Here is a 22,137-nt window from a genome sequence, read left to right as displayed (position 1 = left end):
TTAAAACTGAAAGACTAGCAGAGTGAAAATGTAACATGTAGAGATGAGTAGCTTGAGTAAATAACGGGTTAAAACCCAGTATTATTGATATTTGTGGCATATATATCTTTATAAAGAGCTGTTTTCCTTTCTTTGGCCACACTAAAGCTTGAAGCTTTGCCTGGAGATGTCAAACAGTTTCATACAAAAGATCATGTAAATTGCAGCATCATTTCTTCTAAGTAGCTGTTGTCAAAAGTGCTAATCCTCCGAAACTATGGAACTCTCATCTTTCATGCTCCACTGAGCAGGGGAGCAACCTGTGGTATTTACATCAGAAATTTTAACCTGAAAAAATTAGCAGAAACAACTTGTCACTCCGTGGGAGAATCAGCATTTGATGATGATAGCTCTTCAGAATTGCCTTCCACTTGAGTTGGAGTAACAACTTCCTTAACTGGACCTTGAGGGCTTCCGAAAAGAGTAGTAAACATCTGTCTATGGCATTCATCACAGAAATACAAGTAGGAGAAGTGGCCTTCATTTGGGAGCTTATGCACATAAGCTCCGGGTAAAACCCGCGAAATATAGTCAGTCACTGATGGTGGGATTATCTGATCATCCATCCCCTGTTCATCAATAATAATCAAAAAAATATATCATTCGTAAAATACTCCAGCCAAGAGGGATTTTTTTTTTTTTTTTTCCATTCATTATGAATGAATCAATAATATCTGTGGTTGGCTTTTAGTCTTTTACAGATTTGAGGACATGCTCTGATGTTTATCGAGAAATATACTAAATGATGGCATTGTTTTGGAGGATATGCATTTCTATACCTAGAGATGGTACATGTTCTCAAAGAAAATGTCATAGGAAATGATAAAGAATTGAATGTTGAAATAGACATAATGAGGAAAATATATGCACAAACCTGCCATATGTGTATCTGGCCTAGAAATCCAGTCAGTTCACATTCTGCCTCACTGTAGAAGGACCTGAGCCAAGTTAAAATTCCTCTCTGTTGACACTTTTTCTGCACCTGAAGATCTGCCACACTAAAACCCCACTTAGATACTTGTAGCACAGCTTCCTCTATAAAGGGTTTAGTACTATCCTGGCGGATCGACTCCTCCACATCCCTTTGCAAATGCTCTTCAATTTTTGGCTCTTCGATTAGAATTTCATCCTGCACATGTCAAGATCATGGAAGTTGATACTTGTGCACTCAACTGAACATGCACAATCATCTATTATAGTCATAAAAAGCTAACTCAAATATTATAAGAAAAAGCAATCTGATTCCCACGAAACGATTCCCCATGTAATCATCATGCATTACCAAAAAAGGAGATAAATCTGTATTCAAGCTGGCGTTGATTCCTTCTCTCTCACCATTATAAAGAGAAGGCAAAGAAATTTCAAATTTTAATGAACTTACCCTCTTGCCCAGTGAGAGAGATAACCACTTGTCAATTCTGTCATGCTTTCCTGATAGGAAGCTTCGGCGATAATAAGAGTTTAGAAACTTTGGAAATCTACGAGCAAAGAAGTACATTGTTTTCCTTCTAAAAACCCATGGTTCCCAAGTTCTTTTCATCTCTTCCTTAGTCATGCCAGGTTCATAGGGATTAATTATTGGGGCCACCATAGCTGCACCTGCAAGAGTAATATAGATTATTACCAAAACAAGTAAATGTAATAAGAAGTGAGTAAAAGTTGGGGTAATCAATAGATGAACATAGAATAAGGTCCAGATCTCCAAGGTTTGTTAATTAAATAAGATAATGCTAACCATGTGCAGAACCCAAACAGTAATTAAATTACTATCACAAATTTATAGGGAATTATTAATACAGCATACCTGCAACTTTGTCAGGAATGTATCTAAGAGCAGCCCAAGCATGCATGGCTCCACTTGAGTGGCCCAGCACCCAGAACTTGTCTTCAATACCAATGGCATTGGCTAAACACAGGATATCTATCGCAGATGAGTTAAGATTCCTGCTGGGATGAGGATCACTCTCCCCAAAGCCAGGAAGATCATATGTGATCAAGCGGATACCAAACTCTTCAAGCAATGATATTTTAATTCCCGGCATACCTTCAAAAAGGGGAAAGTTTTGGAACGAAATAACGGGAGTTAAGTTCCTATGATTTTCATCAAGAGCATAGATTCTGGTCCCAATATCATTACCACTCAAATCATTTAGCATTAGTTACCTGCAAGTCGTGATGAAAGAAAAGAATGAGGAGCAATCAGTGAAATCCGAGTTGTTTTAGCTGGGACACCTTGCTCGTGATAAGCCAATCGCCTTCCATCTGGAAGTAGTACATGAGTAGCACTGGGACGATGCATCTGCACTCTCTTCACTTGTCGAACCAAGCTGTCATGTTCGGTATTTATACTTATAGCTGCACACATTTGGCAATCTATTACAAACCATATCAAGCTTTTACCATTTTGGAATGAGAATGTAAATTGCAGTCAAATTCAAGTCACTCACAAAGTCTTCAGTTCACTAGAAAACATTGACTAATGTAGAACAACTTTCTATGACACTATAATGTTGAGGACCGATCAAATATACAACATAGCAGACTAGAGATCAATCTATTCTGGGTCTTAATCAATTCATAATTGCAACACTGGGAACAAGAATTAAACCCACCATCAAAAAACTGTAGAAGAGAACTGTAACTCTCCTATATGAATACTTTATTTTTTTAAAGATTTTTGCTTTTGTTTATTCATTATACCAAAACTATCAACGCTCAACTGAGTGCCACCACACTAGTACAGCTGAACTGTATACAAGACCTGACTAAAGTTGGTATGCTAACTAACATCACCACTCACAAAGTCACATCCATATTCAGAAGAATACTGTTTCTCAGCAGCACAGTGCCAGGTACTGCAAAGAACTTATTTTGGCAACTACTAAATCCTCATAGGGTTTAAGCTAATGTAACAGAGACAAGTTGCAGCACCTAGAAATAATCAATACAAGTCAAGAAGGCAAACAGAAAAACTTCCCATATTGTCTCAAACAGGCTCTGGAAAGGAAAAAGAGAATTTTGTTTTGAAACCGAATTTCATGACCTTCAGTCTCTCTTGAACCAATAAAGGGTATCTCTGCCTACAATTGAACTAACTAAGTTTCAAATAAAGTCCACTTTTGCTATTTTAAGCATCAAAACAGTGCCGACTGCATGATCACAAGATCTCTCACAAGAGAAACAATGCCATTCGATGAATATTCAAAAAAAGATTCTAGCTCAACAGGAACACAAAATCTGACGGTTTAGTATAAGAATATCACAAGAACAAAACCCCAGCCCTAACCAAAACTAGTAACAAAATCAGGAAATAAATAACCATGACAAATAAGAAGTATGCAGATCAGCAGTGTAGCTCTTCGCCGTACCAAAACATTTTTAAACAGATGAAAAAGCTTTGGAACACTATTTTTCATACATACAGAAAAAGATAATTACGTAATACTCTAATGAACAACTGCATAATCCACTAGCTATGAACATTCAAAAAGTCATAAGAAGCAGCAGAACACTATATACCTGTAAGTGCAAGAATGAAAACAAAGAGAATCACCAGCCAAGCGTGAGCCGGATCGCGATCCTCCGGCAAGAACTCATTCAAGTACCTCAACTTCGCCGACGCTTTGGCGCAGGGCGTCTCAAGCTTCCTCACAATGTACGAGTCCTCAGTCAAAAAGCTCTGCTGCACAATGTCCTTACATCCTCTCCCCAAATCCAGCAGAATCTCCCCCCAAGCCATTGCAAATCCCTTAACCTGATCCTTCAAACTCTCCGATTGCTCCGGCGAGTAGCCGGAGACGTGACCCGCCGTCGGTGCTGCAAACGACGCCGTCGAGATTCCGATAGGATCGGCCGCGGCGTATCGGATCCCTGCATCCCCCAATAGACTGGCCATCTCGTCACGGAATGAGTTCGATCCTCTCACCTCCGCCATTTTCACTGTAAAACGCCGCCGTTTAGTACTGAAGAAGAAGAAGAAGAAGCTTCAAGTAGAGCTCAGCACTAACAAAATGGTATATGCTTATATACGCATGTATAACGTCAAAACTGCTAACTTTTCAAGCGTGACATTCAAGCAAGGCTTGTTTAATCCAGATTTCTATAAAGAATAAATAACCGACCACCATTCAAAAAAACCGAATCGGAAAACCATTACATCAGAAAAAAGAAAAAGCCAAAAGCGCACCTGCTCGGCTCTTTTATCTTTTACTTTCCTGACGCTGAAACCGTCGATTCTGATCTGAGTCGTATACGTATCATTTAACTTTTCACCCCGAATTGACTGCTCAACTGAAACCTTCGGCTGTCCGCCATCTCTCTCTGAGCTCTTTTAAGCTTCCCACTGCTTAGTGAAGAAGGTGCATTGACGGTTTGGATCTGTCCACGTCATCGACTGCTGCGCCGTGCAGTAAACGGCTGGCAACCGGTTCGGCCGGCGTGTCGTCAGATATTGCCGGTTCAGTGTCGTACGGTGGGCGCGCATGTGATGCGGGAATGTTCTTTTGCATTTTATATTCTCAGTGATAAGGTGTCGTTCATTAACGTTGAGGAGTACGTTTCTAATGGATATCTACCGTCGATTTCAGTCAACCACTTGGTTTCTTCATTTTTAGTTTATACCAACGGTGATTAGTCCATGAGGTGGTTTGGAAAAGAATGTGAGTAAGGGATTGAGTAGTCGTTTGCTTTCGTTAATTAATTGAATCCCTATAATTGCTTAATTATAAAGGTACTTAAAAAAAGGGTTGTAATGCCATGTTGGTGGTTTGGGTCTCCAGCGTCCAGCGAAGACGCTGGATTGATTTAGTGTATTTCGATAGATGATTTAGTGTGATTGTTGGATTATAAACGTAGCTGGATTGATTTAGTGTATTTCGATAGATGATTTAGTGTGATTATAAACGTAGTGCTAAAGGGGCTGCAATATGTTATTGACCGTTTGAATTCACAGCAAATGTCCTTGGACGTAGGATTATCTCAAGATACAGCGATTAAGCTGAAATGAGATAGTAAAAAAAAAAAAAAAAAAGGAAACAAAAAGGAGGGTGTAAAAAAAATTATTAAATGAATGAGGAAAGAGGACAGCTCCCTTTAGCTTTCGGGTAATCTTTCAACCCTAAATTCATTTCCTTTTTCTCCTAAATCTTATTTCTTTTGCGTAATTGTCTTCGATTTCTTCCCTAATTTGCTTCGTCTTCAAGGTTTTCGGAATTGCAGGCTTGGTATCTGAATGGCCATGGCTCTTGCATCTGATGAAGCTAACAGGATATGCAATCACTGGTGATCAATCTTCTAAGGGACTATCCCCCTCTTCGTAATTTTGAAATATATGAGTTGGGTTTGCATCAGTGTTGATTTTTGTTCAAGAATTCTAGGTTTTAGTTGTAATTGATTTTTAATCTGCGATGCTGTGTATATGATTTTAGCCAATTAATGCTAAAGTTGTGAAATTGAAAACCCATTTGCCGAAATTTCGTTTAAAGATCAGCTTAAAAGATTCCCTGCTAATCCTTGGTAGTGGTGAACTGTTTGTTCAATTTCGAAAGCTAGGTTAGAATTGTTGATTATGGTCCGAGGGTGATCGGTAAATACTGGTCATAAACAGTGGCAAACTCATAAGAGCCCTAATCTTAAACCAAACGGTGCGTTTTTGCAACACTGAACGTCGTCTTCTTCGCGCGCGCCGCTCAAGATTCTGGTTTCTGAAGCTGTTCGATAAAATTCCCCAAAGGCTTTGCTTTTCTTGTGTAGCTGCCATGGCTGGTGAGCCAGTGGCTCAGGATCAACGGCAGCGCACTTTGCAGGCATTGGAGCGAAGGTTCGAGGCTGCTCAAGCCGAACTTGATTTACACCAAACGAAGAACACAAAGAGATTGAAAACCGAAGGAGCTGGAAAGAAACCGCATACTGCTAATTCTTCAGCCGTTGATTCTTCACCAAATTTAGCTAATGCATCATCCGCAACTCCATCGAAGAAAGGTTAAATTTTGCTTTTTTCACTGCAATTATGGGGTTTGATTTTTTGTTTTAGTTGATTCTGATTAATTTTACTTCGTTTTGTGGCTTTTTGACAGGGAATTTCACCTTTGCTGGTTATGTGAATTCACAAGGTACTGTTTCAGTTTAAGTTTTGTGTATATAAGCTTATGTTTGATACTTCAATCTGATTTGAGAAAATAGTAGTAACTGTGTGAATTTGGTTACTTGAAATTTTATGAAGATATCGACGAAAGCGGTCCAACATATGCAAAACTCTCTCAGCCTATACATGAGAATCTACTCACAGCTAGTAATGTTGAGGTACTTGCTCGGTTATTTTGTGAATTGAAGTAAAAGGTAGTTGCTTTAACTTGCAGGCTTTGTATTTCCATTTTGAAATGTAGGTCTCTGGTAGAAAAGAAAGTAAAGTCGATAATGTATTGCACGAGCTTCTTCAGAGTGGCGACTCTGCTCTGAAGTATATGCAAGGATCAAGAAGCAAGAGGATTGACAATTGGATCCTCCTTGATAATTATGTGCAACGGCGTGGCGGTTCTGGCTCCCGTGCCAGGGCATTGCAGAGTAATTCAAAGCGGTCTAGGAAGCGTATGTTGATGAAACAGCAAAAGAAGAATGGATTGTTTGATTTGCCTCGGGAGCTCCATAGGTGAGCTTAAAATTTCTCAGCATATACATTTTTGATTTTTTTTTTTCTGTGGTTTTGCTGATTTATGAGTAGTAAAATTGTAAATGCGTATTTTGCTGTCCAAAGAATAAATAAAAATATTGATAGCTCAGGCAATTTGATCAAGCGAAAATCTAAAGGTTCAAACTGCAATCGCTTCTTTAACCTCTGAGTAGTACTCTATTTCCTTTTAAGTTGCTGGAGAGATGTATTCTGTGATAATATGATTTATACAATTCCGTATGTCTTATTTTTCAATGGTTAGCTCACAAATATATCTTTGGATGCAGCTATGATAAATTTAAGCCAATGTATGAGATGTGGAAAGGCTATATTACACAACTTCTTAAAACTACTGGGTAAGAATGTCTTGTTCTTCATCAGTATCTTGTATATTTACATATTTGTGCTTAATTTTTAGTGTTTGGTTATGTCACCATAATTTAATTTAATCACGTAGGAAAACGCAGTTGGCTCAGTCTCTTCTTAGTGCAGATCTACATGGTGCTATTATTTCAGGTCAAATATGCTTCATTCTTTTCTTTAACAAGGAGTACCAATGAATACTTTTATTAGCTTTTCGCTTGTCAAGGATGTAAACTTCATGCATACTTTTGTTTACACACCTCTAATCAGGCTTGTACTTTATTTGGACACCACATGTAAAGGACCTTTATGCCATATCTAAGTCGAAAGGTCAACATGTCCAAACATCACCATAGTGGAAATTATGATCCATCAAGTTTCAGGAAGATTATATTTAGAACTTTAACCTAACCCTTGGGGCAAGATTATTTTGTTGTTATGTTCTTAATGGCACAAGATAAATACTTATCATCTTCCATATGAATATTCTGCCATGGCTCATTGAAATGTTGACTGCTATTTGAAATGTCTGGCCTGATTCTTGATTTCTTGTACAATCTTAACTAAGGCAGTAGTTTGCTCTCTCTCTCTCAGTGTGTTGATACTCACTATAGTTACTTTTTCCGGCAGTTGTTGACTGTAAAGTAACTTCCTACACTGGAGTGAGTGGTATCATGATTCGTGAAACAGCAGAAACATTTGGCATAATTACAGAAGATGATCAATTCCGAGGTAATTCTGCTGCTATTTCAAACTTCAAATTAATTTGGCTGTATCTGATAAAACCCTTGGATATATAACCTTGTAAGGAAGTTAAGCATGCCCATCTGCATGTTGTGGGGTGGAAAGGCTGGGGTATGTTCATAATGCAGTATGGCTCTTTGCATTATGTTTTGTGTAGTTGGGTGTGGCTTTACATCTTGCAAAAGAAAAGTTCTCTTGGACTGAGTTTATTTATATATTGTAATTGTTTTACTTCTTTCTCTTGCATGAGTTTCTTCTACATTATCAATGAGTTTATCCATCAAGTTTCTTTTATATTTGGTATAAAATGATGAGTGATAACTGTCCTTTCGTGTTGTTAATTAATATTGTTGATGCTGATAGATTTATTTTATACTTCTGTTTGGGGTATATATGCAGTGGTGCCAAAAAGGTTTTCTGTTTTTGTATTTCAAGTTGATTGCTGGAAGATTACCTTGCATGGGGACAAACTGACTTCAAGAAACTTGGGTTCGTGATCTCAAACATAATCATTGCAGCTCAGGTGATCTTCGTCTCCTTATATTGATTGTCAGAATATGTCATGTTATAGCTTCCAGAGTATCATTGACTTCCATTAATATTATTGTCCCATGAGATAAAAAGAATAGTTGATTTCATTATGCAAAGTAGGCAATTGGTATTATAAAAAAAAAAAAAAAAAAGAGATCCTGAGTATTAGCTTGTGATTAGTTTAGATTTTTAAATGTGGTGAACTCAACGCCTCAACCACATGGTGTACTTTCTAATATTGATCTAGCTTTTATGCTATAAAGGATCATGTTCTCTTTAACTTGCACATGGTGTACTTCTCCTTCAAGTATCCAAATTTAGTCTAATGCAGAATTTGTGTATTAAAATGAGGATTGAATGATTGATTGATTGTTGTCCTTTCGAATTTGATGCACTCTTAAAATGGGTATCAGGTTCCACCTTGCTTCCATCAAATGCTAGCAAGGTAGAACCACCTTAGATATCAAACATGTGATAATGAATCAGCTTTATTAGATTAAACTCTGTTTTCATATCCAACTTTCTGAGATAACTGATTCAAATTTCAAGCATGCTAAATTGCAGAACAATCAGGCTTTGAAGTAAATATCATTGGCAATCATGTCAGTTTCAGTCGACGTAAGTTCTGCCGAGATCTTGAGTTTAGTGATCGAGTAGCAGATAAGCAGCTAGGAGGGCTTTGGCATTGACGGTAAAAAAGAATACTGATTGTGACATGAAGACTGGAGTCTTCATCTCACAATTGCCAGTTGGTATTCAACATACACTCATTGCCAGCCAGCCACAAAATACAAAATGAGAGAAACTACCGCCTGCCTGTTTAAGTTCGCGTAGTTTAAGAAGGATGGAATCCTAATTTTTGTCTCTTGGGTAGTCGTCTGTTTGCACCGTGTTGACGTGTTTAGTTAAGCAGTAAATCATTCATTTCAAAGAAGATTATGTATGACATGCTTGATTCAGTGATAATCTGTATTCTGACCATATTATCGGATCTCTAATGTTTCCATTTCTAATGTAATACATTGCTTCGTAAAGATAAAAGAAACTCATTAACTCATTACCGCAAGGTCTATATAAGCCGAAAATGAAGATAGGGAATTATTGCATGTAAACCTATCTTTGCTCAAGGGAATGTCTTTAATAAAAACAGATTGAAATTCGTCTTCTGAATCATGAAGGTTTTTCGACCTTGTATATGATCACAAAGCAAGGAAGAACAGCCTCCGAATTCAAAATCAAGAGCTCTCTTGAATCGCTAAACTGATCCCCAGTCCATGCCATCACAGAATCAAACTCACCACCATCATTATCCATGAGTCCATGTGCATGAAAATGAGCAATTCGACCTGCAATCACTCTACATATCACCATAGCCTTCCTTGCGCACTCCCTTTTCTTCAAGCACTCCCCGTTCACCTTCTGATGCGCCCTCCAGCTGGTCCCGAAAAATGACATTGTCCCATCATTGCCCGAAAACTTTGAAGCTATCATTCTGCAGACTTGGCAGCATTTCATTTGACAAATTCTAGTGTCCCCATTGATGCCTAGAGAGCAAGCAACTGTGGCACCATGGAATTGCAAAAGCTCATTCCCATCAACCACCAACCTCTCTATCTTCTTTAAAATCCTACCCTTTTTGTAGGTAGCTTTCACGTCTTCTCTGTACTCTTCGAAACTTCGAAGCACATTTTTACTATGATTCACCCTCAACACCTTCTCAATCTTGAGGCCTTCGTCACTACTAACCCATCCTGATCTCACAATACTCTCCACAATCCCAACTGATGGGCGGTCTTTCTCAACCAGCTCCGAAACCGCCTTGATGGGTTTCTTCTTCTTCTTACGTTCTGAAGAAGAACTACTTGCATGATAGGTATGGAGGTTTTTCTGGGGTTTTGAAGGCAGTACTACTACTTCTTCCTCCTCTTCCTTGAAAAGTCGTTTTTGGTCTTTTGGTGGAGACGAGTAGTGTCGTTTTGAGTCTTTGAGGTTGTCTTCTTCTGGGGATCTTGGCTTGGGTTTGAAGCATTTTATGGTGGAACTTGGGTGGCAAACCAAAGCTGCCAAAGAAGCTGCTATAAGGCACCTTTCAAACATGGCTTCTTTGGTTTTGAAGAGAGAGACCATTTGTGCTGATGCTTAAAAATCAGAGAGATAAGAAACTCAGAATCCAAAATTTTGTCCTATAATTTCGTCAACTTCAATGCAAAGATTGGAAACTTGCTCATCTAATTGCTTGAATTTTGGGTGCCAAATTTTAATGTTAATAAGGCCGTACGGATTTGCCATATCTTCGTCCCCATATGAATTCACGTTTATCTACAAGAGAATATTCGACCAAAAACAAAGTTAATTGGATCCAAGTCCATCAACTCAAATCAACCCAATTTATAAAGGGTAAAAAAGATTGGAGCACTAATTGCTCTTTATTAGCAATTGCAAGTCAAGTTTATTCGTATAAATGCCAAATTACTCGCATGCATTCCATTCTTTATGGCTACAAAATCCTTTTTTGGATTAGGTTATTTTAAAAGTTGGATCACTTGGATGTGCTACACTTTTTTTGTAGCTAGTACTGTCGAAGTGTCGATTGCGTATGTATAAGCGAAGCTTGTTTTCATGTTAGATTGTTAGTGAAGTAAGTGACCAAGCCAGAATTCGAACTAGGCTTGGGTTAAATTGAAGATGATATGTCTATAAGACTATAACACGAGGAGATTGATAATTGGGTGGGTATGATATATAATAAATGCAATCATAGTTTAGCTAGTAAAGAAACTTGACTATCATTTCTTTTTTTAAACAAAAAGTATATGAACTCTAACACCATTGTCACACATGAAACGAGACAAATCGATAAAGCGCCAAATAAATGTGTAAAATTATAGTTACCATCTATCGTATGATTCAAGCAAACCGCCTAATCAACAGATTTATCTGACTGACAACTCTCTTATCGTCATGTGAATAAGTTTTAAATAAATGGAGATATATCAATTAATTTTTTATAAAGATATATGACATGTACGTTTTTGTTTCTTCTCTTTATGTCAATCTCTAATTAAACAGTCAGACTAATAAATTTTTTTGACAGCCTCATTCAAACCTTTCTCTAATGCCAGACCTGACATAAGTGATTCAACAGTCATAGAGATTTTCGCTTCTGTGCTGGACGAAACGAAACCCCGATTGTTGGGTGGCCTTGTCCGAGTTTTAGTTTCTTTTGGTGAGAGTTGCATACTTGCATTAGCTCTACGCCTCTACCCAAAACAACAACTTGGAAAACCAAAGTGTCACTGGCCTTACAAATGTAAGGTCGCCGGACTACAAGACACGTGTATTACTGGCATGCTAGCTACGTGCATGCCTCTAGTCCCAACGATCCCATTTCTGCTGGAACCCAGTTCTGTTCAACAACTAATTTGCCCAGTTTCTCTCTCTCTCTCTCTCTCTGATCAGAGCAGACTGCTGAGCTTGTAATCATGGGCGCATGCGCGACGTGCTGTGAAATCCTCCTCGCCATATTGCTTCCACCACTCGGCGTCGTCATCCGCTATGGCTGTGGGGTAAATAACCAAAATCCCAAACTACGTCCTTCTCGTTTTCTTCTTCTTTCTGGTAATTATATATAAGCTTCATCCTGTTTATACGTTTAAATTGCAGGTGGAGTTTTGGATCTGTTTGTTGCTGACGCTGTGCGGTTATATACCAGGAATTATATATGCAGTTTGTATCTTGCTTCAGTAATTAATTAGTTTACATTTCTTTTGGATCGGATTGGCTTATGTTCAGTTGTATGTAGTAAGAATATTGTTAATTACATCTTATTTTGGTTCAAAAGTGACAGACATGTAGATCTACCTCTTTGCTTTTATAATTTTTCTCGTAATTTTAATTTTCATGAATGAATCCCAGCCTCCCAGGATCCCCATGCCAGCTACCAAACCATTATTGAAGATTAAGGACTTTGTTTTTTGTTGGAATCGTTTTGAGAGGTATATATACACACACTACAGGGTAGTTCTTGATGAAATTAGAAGTTCAGGGACTGAATTGATTTTGGACCCAAACTACAGGGTAGTAATCAGTATTTAGCCCTAATTAGAAATAATCTTATCTCTAGTAAGAGCATCTTTAGCAGACTCTCTATTTTGACTCCTTAGCTATTTTGGAGAGCATGTTTAGCTTTTTATCTATTTTAGCAGCTGCACCAGACTCCTAAGTGACTCTCTATTATACTTTAGCTATCTCGCTCCTAAATATAGAGAGCAAGATGAGGCTCTTTATAATTTAAAACATTCATTTTAAGTTATTTTATGTAATTTATAAATACATTTAAACTATTTAATATTCATTTAAAAAATAATATAAATTCAAAATTAGCTAAAATTGAGAGCATTGATGCAGACGTAATTCTAAAGTGGCTAGCTAATAACTTTTTAGCTACTTTAGCTAAAATTTGACTCAAAAATGGCTAGCATTGCTAAAGATGCATCTTTAGCAGACTCTCTATTGTGACTCCTTAGCTATTTTGGAGAGTATGTTTAGCTTTTTATCTATTTTAGCAGCTGCACCAGACTCCTAAGTGGCTCTCTATTATAACTTTTAGCTATCTCGCTCCTAAATATAGAGAGCGAGATGAGGCTCTCTATAATTTAAAACATTTCTTTTAAGTTATTTTATGTAATTTATAAATACAATTAAACTATTTAATATTTATTTAAAAAATAATATAAATTCGGGCTCGAACTATGTTCCACAAAAGCCGGATTAAACGGGCTCGAACTTGGACCCGAATAAGCTTTGTGGCTGTTGAACATCCATGTTACTAAGCTAGCTAGCTAGAACAAGCTCTATACAAAGGGTTTCATATGAATAGAATGGCCCATATGATCATATTTAGCACGCCCGAATCTTGACCTTTGAAAATGGCGTGAATAATATGGACCTAATAATTATGCATATTCCCTGGACCATAGGCAAGCCTGTCAGTTAAGCAGGCCATTATTTTCTAGAGCAATTTTAAAGAATGGTGTAATCTGGAGACAAAGATCTCTCTCTTTTGTTTATATATAAATTGTAGCTCCAACTAATTAATTGGATGCCAATCTTTGATATTCTAGTAGTTGTGGACCAGTAGGTTTTGAACAAGTGAAACAACACAATTCAACAGCAACTGATTAGCTATTGAATACTTTCCAATGCACTTTCAGTTTCAGCAATGAGTGTGACTTTTTCCATTGCTTGTAAAAGGGTATTGCTTCTGCTAGTTGCTTTGCCTTCCTAGAAAATGATCAAGCATTATAAGCTATATATTCAAATACTAACTTGCTTTCTTTGCACACAAAGTAGAGAGGCAAACAAGTGTAACATATTGTGTTACCAACTTATCACTTCAGATTATTAGAGAGAATATTTACTTTTCAGAAATATAAAAAATCTTTAATGATGTTGTACTAATGTCACAGTTAACGGGTTTAATGCGATTACTCTTTTATATACAGTAGGATAATCCAACAGAAGAGTTTCACACTAGTTGTGAGGTTAGTGTTTTACACTACAGTGAATCCTCCACTTGATTTCGTATATTGCTGTTCAACTGACTAACCATAGAACAGCAACGTTGAAAACTCAACTTAACACTTCTCACGTGAAATACAAATAGATTAGGTGCATCTCCACTCTATTGCACCTTGCTAATCGACAACAAACTAAGAATAGAGAGATCGGCGAAATCGAATGGAGAAACTCTTGCAATAAAGCTCTGATAACATGGTATATTCAGTAGCTCCAAATACTTGAGCTATCAAGAAATGTGCCGCTGGCACATTATGGACAATTTGACATATTATATAGTTTGCCACATAATATGTTAAATATAAACTTAAAAGGTATGAATGCATGGAGTAGCCATAAACCATACACCTAAACATATATAGATGGTCTTGCATAATGTACTTTTCCTCTAATAGACACATACATTGCTTCTAAAAAACTGCTCAAGCTTGACAAAGCCATCCTCGAGTCTCCTTTTGATGGTGCTATTTGTTCTTTTTGTCTCATCTTAGTTTCAAAGGTGCAGTTTTGGGAGGACCCCATGAATCCCAGGCCCCTAGCTCATTACTAAGTGTCCTATTTTATCTTCATTATCTTACCTACCATTACCACTGTCCTGTAAACCCAAGTCAAGGGCTTCTAGCACATGCCATGATTAACGGGAAAGCTTGATAATATGACCTTGACCCATTATTGAAGCTAGAAGCTATGTCTAATCAGTTCCCATTGTTAGATATCAGTTAGATTGACGCTGTATTGAGTCCTTAGTCAAGGGGCAGTTAAGGTTCAAGGAAAAAACTGGGGATCAACGAAACTGGGATCTGCACATTGGTCGGTGCAAAGAAGCCTCTGTATAATATCAATGAAGCAAAACAGAAGCATTAACAAAGCCCTAAGATTGTGCAAACTAGCTGTAAGAGGTAGATGTGTGACGGATGCTTCATTCAATGAACTTCCAATTTAAAACGTGGCCTTGAGAGACAACTTCAACTCTCTGTCATTTTAAGTAAGTAATGCCCTGTAATGGCTTTTGGTTTGGGCAATCTTACATGTGTGTGAGTGAATGTTTAACTGTTCATGTGGGTGAAAAATTGACTGCTACAAATATCTCAAGTATTAACCTGAGATTTAATTTTAATGTCAGACTAAAAAAAAAAAAAGAGATTTAATTTGAATAAAATAGACATGTTATTATTAGTAACTTTACAAAATTTTCTCCTTTGGATTGAAAAAATATAGTTAATTGATTACATCAATCTCCTTAATATATTACATCGAACATCATCTTTCGTGTTATTAAATAATTAAACTTTTAAAGTAAATTTATGTATGCGTTAGTGCGCGCGTTGCACATACCTATATCTCAATCGAAAAAAACATAACATTTAAAGAAAAGATAAAGAAAAAGACCATAGTTGAACTCTTATATTGATATGAAAATTAAATGAAGTTAATCCTTCTACCATAATACCATATTGAATACCATAGTGTTAATGAGGACAAGAGTTTCTGTTAATCATTCTGTTATTGATTCAAAACACAACAAAGTGTAGTGTGGACAGCAGTATCTTAACCCACCATATGAGGATTCCTATTGCACCGAAAACAAAGAAAATTAAGACCCCAAGGCAGGCCTAATAGGAACAGATTAATTGGGATTAGTTTAATAAGCAGCAACTAAATAATAAATAATCAAAGCAAGTCCAAAAAAAAAATTTAGACTGAGCTCGGATGAGAGCTTGGATGAGAGCTCGGCACACTGAGCTTGCTATTCACCCACAAAAAAAAAAAAAAAAAAATTTGGTAGCTGTAGAAATCACATACACAGACCCACCACCATACCCCATGTGATTTGGAGCGTTAGAGACAGAGAGAGTCACATAGGCTTTTGAGTAATAAGAGCTCTCATTTATGCTCTGAATAATAATAAAAGCCATTTTAGCTATTGCTTTGCTCTGTTTCTCACTTCCCTTCACCACTGACAAAAGCAAAGACCTGAGAAGAGAAAGGACTCTCTTACTCACTCACTTGGGAATTGAGCATAGAAAGAAAGAAACCCAAGAACCTACAATACAAGACCAAACCCTCCCAATGCTAAAACACAAACAAGAGACAAAACCCACTGACCTTTTTCTTTTCTTTCTCAGAGCTCAAAACTTTAGGTCCTCTAGCTGTTTGACAACACTTGGTGAACTTTAACACAGTACCCCATATCAATTGGTCTAGGTTTATTACTACTAGCAAAGCAGAGGTACAGCCGCCTGAGCTCTGTGTCTAGATCTTTCTGGTAAGACCTCCTTGTCATTCTGGAGTGTTTCTCATTTTATACCAACCTCCTTTTTTTTTTGTCTGTTCACACTGTGTTATGCTTTCTGGGTTTAAAGTAGCTTGTGATCAGTTTCAGCTTCTGGGTTCCTTTGGGTTTGTTTGGTCCTTATATGATCCTTTTGTTGTTCTAATTTGAAGTTTTGGGTAACATATTGAATAAACATGTGGTGGTTGAGCTGAAAGGCTCTTGCTTTGCCATTTTTGGTTTCCAAGCACCCTTTGGTTTTGAGTGTTACTGGAGAAGAAGAGTTGAAGTTCTTTTCTTTTCATGTTTTGGTTCAAGGTTCAACAAAACAGAGTTTTTTTTTTTTTTTTTTGGCATAAGACTCTGTTTTCACAGTTTCTCGTAAAGCTGTTCAATTGCTAAATTTGCTTTAGATCCGTCATACAAATCCAGTAGATCTAAGCATTTCATTATATATTTGTTCTGTGATGCTCGTCTTTCATTATCTATGAAAGTGCGGCGGTATTTTCCAATATAGCAAAAAGGAACATTGAAGAACACTTGAAATTTTATTTGCTTATGTATTGATGCATTTTGAAGAAATATCATGTTTTTGTTTTTTTTAGTTAGCAAAGTGTTAATTAAGGAACACTTGGGTTTCATCAACTCAACAAAAATGTGTTTCAATGCCCCACACCCAATTAATTATTCACATAAAGACCCTGTTTTTGTCATGAGCAAGAGCAACCCTATGTGGTCACTTTTGTCATTTACTAATTGGCGTTGGCCCATTGTTGGCTTTCATTCCAAAAAAAAATCATGTGTTTGCAACATAGTATGGCACAGAGTAAAAAGGAGGGAAAAGGAGAAAGGGGATTGAAAAAGGTTGCTACATAGTTTGCTTCATGATACTCAATGAATCTTGCAGATGCAGCTTTCCTATACTTTTCCTTTTTAATATGGTTGAGCTTTGGTTGGTGGTAGTGGTGGTAGTTTCTGTAAGCTTTCTTTTAAGGCAGGTGTGTTGTTTGTTAGTTAAATGGTGTACTAAATACGGATCTAAGGTGACCTTGCTTTATGAACCCTACTACTCTTGTGGCTTCGTAATTCATACATATCTATATATATGAAATTTTGCTTTATGTTTCTTCCTCATACAAAGAGTTCTCTGAAATAGTGCAGGTGTTGTGGGTCACTGGATTTGAAAGGACAGCACTTTCACCAACTAGTAAACGAAGATGCAGACTCCAAAAGCAAAGTAAGGTTACCATTTATTTGCTTGATTCTGTTGTCTTCTGATAATCTATTTTAGTCTTCAATTCACTCTATTCTTCACAAGAAAATTTAGAGACCTCAGGTAAATTGAAATTTTGATTTATAAGTCTTGTCTATTTTCCCCTGCCTAAATTGTATAGCTCTTTTTGTATCTAAAAGGAAGTAGAACAAATCTAAAGAAAGTATTGCTTTGAAAAATGCTTGAACTATGAACTAGGAGAGTCAATTTACAATATATCTAAGAGATAGTGGCAAATGCTTGTGTGAATTGTCCTTAATTGGGTACAGATATGTTGAAACAAAATTAGTATCAAACTAGTTCACTTTCTTACTTTAGCCCCGTTATATAAGTACTTATAGCCAGTTAATATCCTTTCATTATTTTCTCCTCTTTAGCTCTTGTTCTTGATCAGTTTTTGCCGTCAGTAGCAGCAACTTGTCCTTTCTTTTAACCTTCCATGCATGTCTTTTTTTTATTTTTAACTGCCTTTCTTATTGGAGAACAGAAGTGGCTCTTTGGAAGTGCCTCAAAGAAAATCTCCAGCAACACCTAAAACTGCCAAGACATCTGGATCAAATCCTGCTTCAGTATCCTCTCCAAATATGGCAACTAGGACCCCAAAAGGAAGTCCAAAAGTCACTGAACGCAGGTCGCCACGAAGTCCAGTAGCTGAGGTATTCTGTGATAACTTATGAATAGCAAGCTGTCTAGTATGTTTCTTATCACACAAACCATAGTTAATTGCACCCAGCACTGTTTGTTGTAATCGTCTAGCCTCTCTTTAATACAGACATTCTTGGTTTCTTTTATGCTCAGTTGTTTTAGAGGTTACTTGCTCATTTGATTTCCCTTTCCATTATGTGAGCTACAGAGGAAGCTGCCAAAAAGAGTGTCAGAATTGGAATCACAACTTTCTCAATTGCAAGAGGATCTGAAGAGGGCAAAGGACCAGTTAAACTCATCTGAGTCAGCGAAGAGACGATGCCAGAAGGAGGCTGAAGAAGCCAAGAACCAGCTATTAGCAATGTCTGCAAAGCTTGAAGAGTCTGAACAGCAACTGCAGGAAATTTCTTCTTCTGAAGATGCTCGTATTCAAGAGCTCCGTCAACTTTCTCAGGATCGAGATAGAGCATGGGAATCTGAACTTCAGGCTGTTCAACAGCAGCGTTCGATGGATTCTACTGCCTTGGCTTCTGCCATTAATGAAATTCAGAAGCTAAAAGGTCAGGTGGAAATGGTGGCGGACTCTGAAGCCACCCAGAGGAGGCATGCAGAGTCAGCAGACGCTGAGATCCAGACCTTGAGAATGGAACTTTCTGAAACTCTCTCCCTGGTTGAGAAATTGAAAACTGAGCTAAGTGATTGCAAAGAATCTGAAGCCAGGGCCGTAGAACTTATAGACAGTACTCGTATGCAATTGGAGAGGGCAAATGCAACCATAGAATCGCTCCAACTGGATAGGACCAAAGGGTCAGAGTACTGCAACTCTTTATCATTGGAGTTGGAGCAGTCTAAAGATCGCATTAAATCACTGGAGAGTCTTGTGAGCAAACTTCAGGCAGAAGTTGCTATTAGTAACAGCAATCAATTGGTAAACTCTTCGGGCAATTCAAAACTTTCTCAGGGAGATGACCAAAATGAAGAAACAGTACAGTTAAAAGAAGAGCTGAATTGTTTGAAAACTGAAGTGAGTCAATTGAGGTCTGCATTAGATGCGGCTGAGATGAGGTACCAAGAAGAATATATTCAGAGCACACTGCAGATTAGAAGTGCATATGATGAAGTTGAATCTACAAAATCTGAATCATGTCAGAGGGAAGCTGAATTGGCATCAGAACTGAAGCAAGCAAGGGCTCATGTTGAAGACTTGAGCACTCAGCTGATGGATAAAGAAAATCAATTGCAGAGTATATCGGAGGAAAATGACAGGTTGAGCTTGCAAATTGAGAAAAATCTATCAAGTGAAGGGGAATCTGAACTGGCAATGGAGCTGAAGAAGTCGGAAACTGCAGTGGTAGAGTTGAAGGCCAGTTTGATGGATAAGGAGACAGAATTGCAGAACATCGCTGAGGAAAATGAAATGCTGAAGATTGAACTTAAAAACAAGGAAATGGAGAGGAACAATGTCAATGACGACGCTGTTGTTTCAGCTGAAGCAACAGGGGAGGCAGAGCGAAAGGCTGTAATAAAGGTTGGCCATTTAACTGAAGAAGCTGATAAAAGTACACAGAGAGCAGCACGAGCGACTGAGCAGCTGGATGCAGCACAGGCTGCAAATTCTGAATTGGAGGCTGAGTTAAGGAGGTTAAAGGTGCAGTCAGATCAGTGGAGGAAGGCCGCTGAGGCGGCTGCTGCTATTCTTTCAACAGGAAACAACGGGAAGTTTGTGGAGAGAACAGGTTCCCTTGAAAGCCACTACAATCCCTTGAGTTCACCTTATTCAGAAGACTTGGACGATGACTCGCCAAAGAAGAAAAATGTGACCATGTTGAAGAAGATTGGTGTTCTATGGAAGAAGGGCCAAAAGTAGATGTAACTATGTGACAGGTTTCGTATCATTATCAGTTATTGCTACGTTGGGTTCTGTATGTCGTGTTATTCTGTGGTTTTCCCTTAATTGTATTCTTGACGGGTATTTTGGAAGGTGTTAGCACCTGAGTTTCAGATGAAGTTCAAGATAGTTCTTTGCAGGTTGTATAGGTATGTGGAACTAGTGAACTGTGAATGTACCCTTTTCCCTTATGTATGCTGTGGCTATGAATGAACTTGATAAATGTTGTATCTTATTTCTGAGTCTTGAACTTCATGTTAGTAAAGCATATGTATGCATGGGCAAGAAAATAGGAAGTAACATTTTATTTTACTATTGGAGATGTGTTGTGAAACTCATTTTGGTACATACTTGGCCAAATGAATTTGCTATGATGCACAAGAAGAAATGCCTTTATATCTGTGTTTGCTTCAGTTTTTCAATAATGCAGTTCAGTTTTGTATGAATTGCATGGCTAAACCTATGACTTTAATTTAATAATGGAACTAATTTTATTCAGCAGGTGTACTCAGACAATTCAATAAGTATTTAAAGACTGATTATTTTTGTTTTCTTTCTTAAAAATGGAAGTCTAGTGAAGATAATTGTTAAGATAAAGAAAAAGATAACCGAAGAAACATAGAGATGCAACGACCCTACTCAAGATTTTTTCAATGACTTGAGACACAATAATTTTGTAAGGGCTTCAACAAAACCTTTCAGACCAAAAAGAGGAACCTTCGCCTATAATGGAACAAAATATAAACTTACCAAAATTCAGAGCTTCTAATATGAGACAAAAACATGTGCTTCTCTTCACCAATCATAGACACCGAAAAATACCTAATACAAATCAAAATTTGAGTTTCTAAACATGAAAGACAAAAGAATATGGATCTCTTACCAATCATGATTCATGCACACTACAAATGATATTGCGTAGTCTTGACTTTCAAAAGCCATTTTCATAATCAAATACTGCATAAATCACGCTGTGTACCAATCGAAAACCCCAAATCCAAATTCTACGAACGTTTGGAGATGTGGAATAAGGAGGATCATATATCCTTTTGTTATTATCTTCAATTCAGATGAGTTTGAACTAATTATCCAAAAGTCCCATTTGGCTCTATAGATGGGGACAAGTCACCAGTATGTCCATTATCCCTCCAACTCATATAGGGTCTTTTTCTTTTCTTTGTTTTGTCTGAAAAACTCATATCTAGGGTTGGTACTGAGAATTAAAGGGATCAAGAATAAATTCATGGCGCTTGAAACATTTTAATACACATTTTAACTAACTGATATAAAGCAAAACAAAAAATTAATCGAACTTATTGCGTAGCACCATACGAAAATGAATATATTCCATCAAAAGTTATTATTTTAAGCAATTGAGAAACTAAGATCAAATTATGAACAATCCAATAATCAAATTGAAAAGAATGTAAATTGCCTATGAAGAGATTAACTTCCAATTTTTGATGTCACTAAACGAAGAGTATAGAATTGAAGAAGTTAGAGATGAAATTAAGTCTTTTAATCTTTCTCTTTCAATTGGGATTTTTTTCTTTTTAGCAGCGAATGAAATGGAAACATCCTAACTGATAAAAACAGAATTAATGACTTCTGCCAACAAACTTTCGTGGCCAAAAGTTTGTCCATTTATATTTTACATTTTATGGACTGCTTTTTCTAGTGAAAATGTCGTCGACAAAATGTTTTCCTTTCTAATTTTTTATGTGAGTCTTTGAGCGACAAGCCAACAACTAATTCGTCGGCAAAGATGTATCTCTTTTAAAAAAAAAATTATTTGAGTCTTTTGTCACTAAATGATTCATAGGCAAAGGTATATATATCTATTTATTGGAGGATTTTGCTGACGAATGGTACGTCAGTAAATATGTGTTCATTTTCATATATAATTTTTTTTTTTTTTTTGAGATCATTGAGTTAAGGTCATAGACCCATGCCTAATTCGTCTTGGTCCAAAGCTGGACCTGATGATGATATTAGCTCAAGCGATGATGTCATTTGCTTCCTTTGGATTATGGCATTGTTCTTAGCACTCAAAATGCTAAACATGGCGTAAAAATTTGATGGGGACATATTCTTAAGAAATAATTTTAAGATTTTTGATACTTTAATGACAAGAAAAT

General features: G+C 37.2%; 5 protein-coding genes across 7 annotated transcripts; 3 read left to right on the top strand and 2 right to left on the bottom strand.

The window, feature by feature from the left end:
• Window positions 1–51: 51 nt before the first annotated feature.
• Window positions 52–4,490, bottom strand: LOC133721139 (uncharacterized). Of its 2 annotated transcripts, none has more exons than XM_062147674.1 (7): window positions 4,226–4,490; window positions 3,559–4,001; window positions 2,203–2,394; window positions 1,844–2,083; window positions 1,421–1,638; window positions 914–1,168; window positions 52–608 (listed from the first exon to the last, which is right to left on the bottom strand). In XM_062147674.1, the coding sequence occupies exons 2-7, from the start codon at window positions 3,971–3,973 to the stop codon at window positions 354–356; spliced, it is 1,575 nt and encodes a 524-aa protein (XP_062003658.1). In that variant the 5' UTR covers window positions 3,974–4,001; window positions 4,226–4,490; the 3' UTR covers window positions 52–353. The 2 variants fall into 2 exon arrangements, with proteins under 2 accessions (XP_062003658.1, XP_062003659.1); XM_062147675.1 differs by having other exon boundaries at window positions 3,559–3,978.
• Window positions 4,491–5,014: 524 nt separating this feature from the next.
• On the top strand, window positions 5,015–9,337 carry LOC133721536 (ribonuclease MRP protein subunit POP4). The gene is made up of 10 exons (XM_062148178.1): window positions 5,015–5,141; window positions 5,241–6,018; window positions 6,114–6,149; window positions 6,260–6,339; window positions 6,423–6,685; window positions 6,994–7,062; window positions 7,164–7,222; window positions 7,700–7,801; window positions 8,213–8,336; window positions 8,909–9,337. Exons 2-9 carry the CDS (start codon window positions 5,796–5,798, stop codon window positions 8,308–8,310), a joined length of 930 nt encoding a protein of 309 aa, XP_062004162.1. The 5' UTR covers window positions 5,015–5,141; window positions 5,241–5,795; the 3' UTR covers window positions 8,311–8,336; window positions 8,909–9,337.
• Window positions 9,338–9,514: 177 nt separating this feature from the next.
• Window positions 9,515–10,471, bottom strand: LOC133722855 (uncharacterized). Its single transcript, XM_062149717.1, has one exon. The coding sequence runs from the start codon at window positions 10,469–10,471 to the stop codon at window positions 9,515–9,517; it is 957 nt and encodes a 318-aa protein (XP_062005701.1).
• A 1,055-nt stretch (window positions 10,472–11,526) lies between these two features.
• LOC133722885 (low temperature-induced protein lt101.2-like) lies at window positions 11,527–12,221 on the top strand. The gene is made up of 2 exons (XM_062149744.1): window positions 11,527–11,910; window positions 12,008–12,221. The coding sequence occupies exons 1-2, from the start codon at window positions 11,827–11,829 to the stop codon at window positions 12,089–12,091; spliced, it is 168 nt and encodes a 55-aa protein (XP_062005728.1). The 5' UTR covers window positions 11,527–11,826; the 3' UTR covers window positions 12,092–12,221.
• Window positions 12,222–15,811: 3,590 nt separating this feature from the next.
• LOC133721452 (interactor of constitutive active ROPs 2, chloroplastic) lies at window positions 15,812–20,264 on the top strand. Of its 2 annotated transcripts, none has more exons than XM_062148073.1 (4): window positions 15,812–16,187; window positions 17,355–17,430; window positions 17,954–18,122; window positions 18,320–20,264. In XM_062148073.1, the coding sequence occupies exons 2-4, from the start codon at window positions 17,411–17,413 to the stop codon at window positions 19,976–19,978; spliced, it is 1,848 nt and encodes a 615-aa protein (XP_062004057.1). In that variant the 5' UTR covers window positions 15,812–16,187; window positions 17,355–17,410; the 3' UTR covers window positions 19,979–20,264. The 2 variants fall into 2 exon arrangements, with proteins under 2 accessions (XP_062004057.1, XP_062004058.1); XM_062148074.1 differs by having other exon boundaries at window positions 17,350–17,430.
• The last annotated feature ends 1,873 nt before the right edge of the window (window positions 20,265–22,137 follow it).

Source organism: Rosa rugosa, chromosome 7 (assembly GCF_958449725.1).
Source record: "Rosa rugosa chromosome 7, drRosRugo1.1, whole genome shotgun sequence".
In the NCBI taxonomy this organism is placed as follows: domain Eukaryota; kingdom Viridiplantae; phylum Streptophyta; class Magnoliopsida; order Rosales; family Rosaceae; genus Rosa; species Rosa rugosa.
Note: the sequence above shows the minus strand (reverse complement) of the source record. Positions and strands in the feature narration are given on the sequence as shown.

Bases quoted from the DNA above. Each gene is read 5' to 3' on its own strand.
- LOC133721139 (XM_062147674.1), bottom strand. From the start codon at position 3,973: ATGGCGGAGGTGAGAGGATCGAACTCATTCCGTGACGAGATGGCCAGT. The intron at 1,639-1,843 runs GTATGCTGTATT...TTACTCTTGCAG, and splicing joins CATTCCTGACAAAGTTGCAG to GTGCAGCTATGGTGGCCCCA. The intron at 609-913 runs GTTTGTGCATAT...ATTGATGAACAG, and splicing joins GCCAGATACACATATGGCAG to GGGATGGATGATCAGATAAT.
- LOC133721536 (XM_062148178.1), top strand. From the start codon at position 5,796: ATGGCTGGTGAGCCAGTGGCTCAGGATCAACGGCAGCGCACTTTGCAG. The intron at 6,019-6,113 runs GTTAAATTTTGC...GCTTTTTGACAG, and splicing joins CGCAACTCCATCGAAGAAAG to GGAATTTCACCTTTGCTGGT. The intron at 7,802-8,212 runs GTAATTCTGCTG...GTATATATGCAG, and splicing joins AGAAGATGATCAATTCCGAG to TGGTGCCAAAAAGGTTTTCT.
- LOC133722855 (XM_062149717.1), bottom strand. From the start codon at position 10,471: ATGGTCTCTCTCTTCAAAACCAAAGAAGCCATGTTTGAAAGGTGCCTT.
- LOC133722885 (XM_062149744.1), top strand. From the start codon at position 11,827: ATGGGCGCATGCGCGACGTGCTGTGAAATCCTCCTCGCCATATTGCTT. The intron at 11,911-12,007 runs GTAAATAACCAA...TTTAAATTGCAG, and splicing joins TCATCCGCTATGGCTGTGGG to GTGGAGTTTTGGATCTGTTT.
- LOC133721452 (XM_062148073.1), top strand. From the start codon at position 17,411: ATGCAGACTCCAAAAGCAAA. The intron at 17,431-17,953 runs GTAAGGTTACCA...ATTGGAGAACAG, and splicing joins ATGCAGACTCCAAAAGCAAA to AAGTGGCTCTTTGGAAGTGC. The intron at 18,123-18,319 runs GTATTCTGTGAT...TGTGAGCTACAG, and splicing joins CACGAAGTCCAGTAGCTGAG to AGGAAGCTGCCAAAAAGAGT.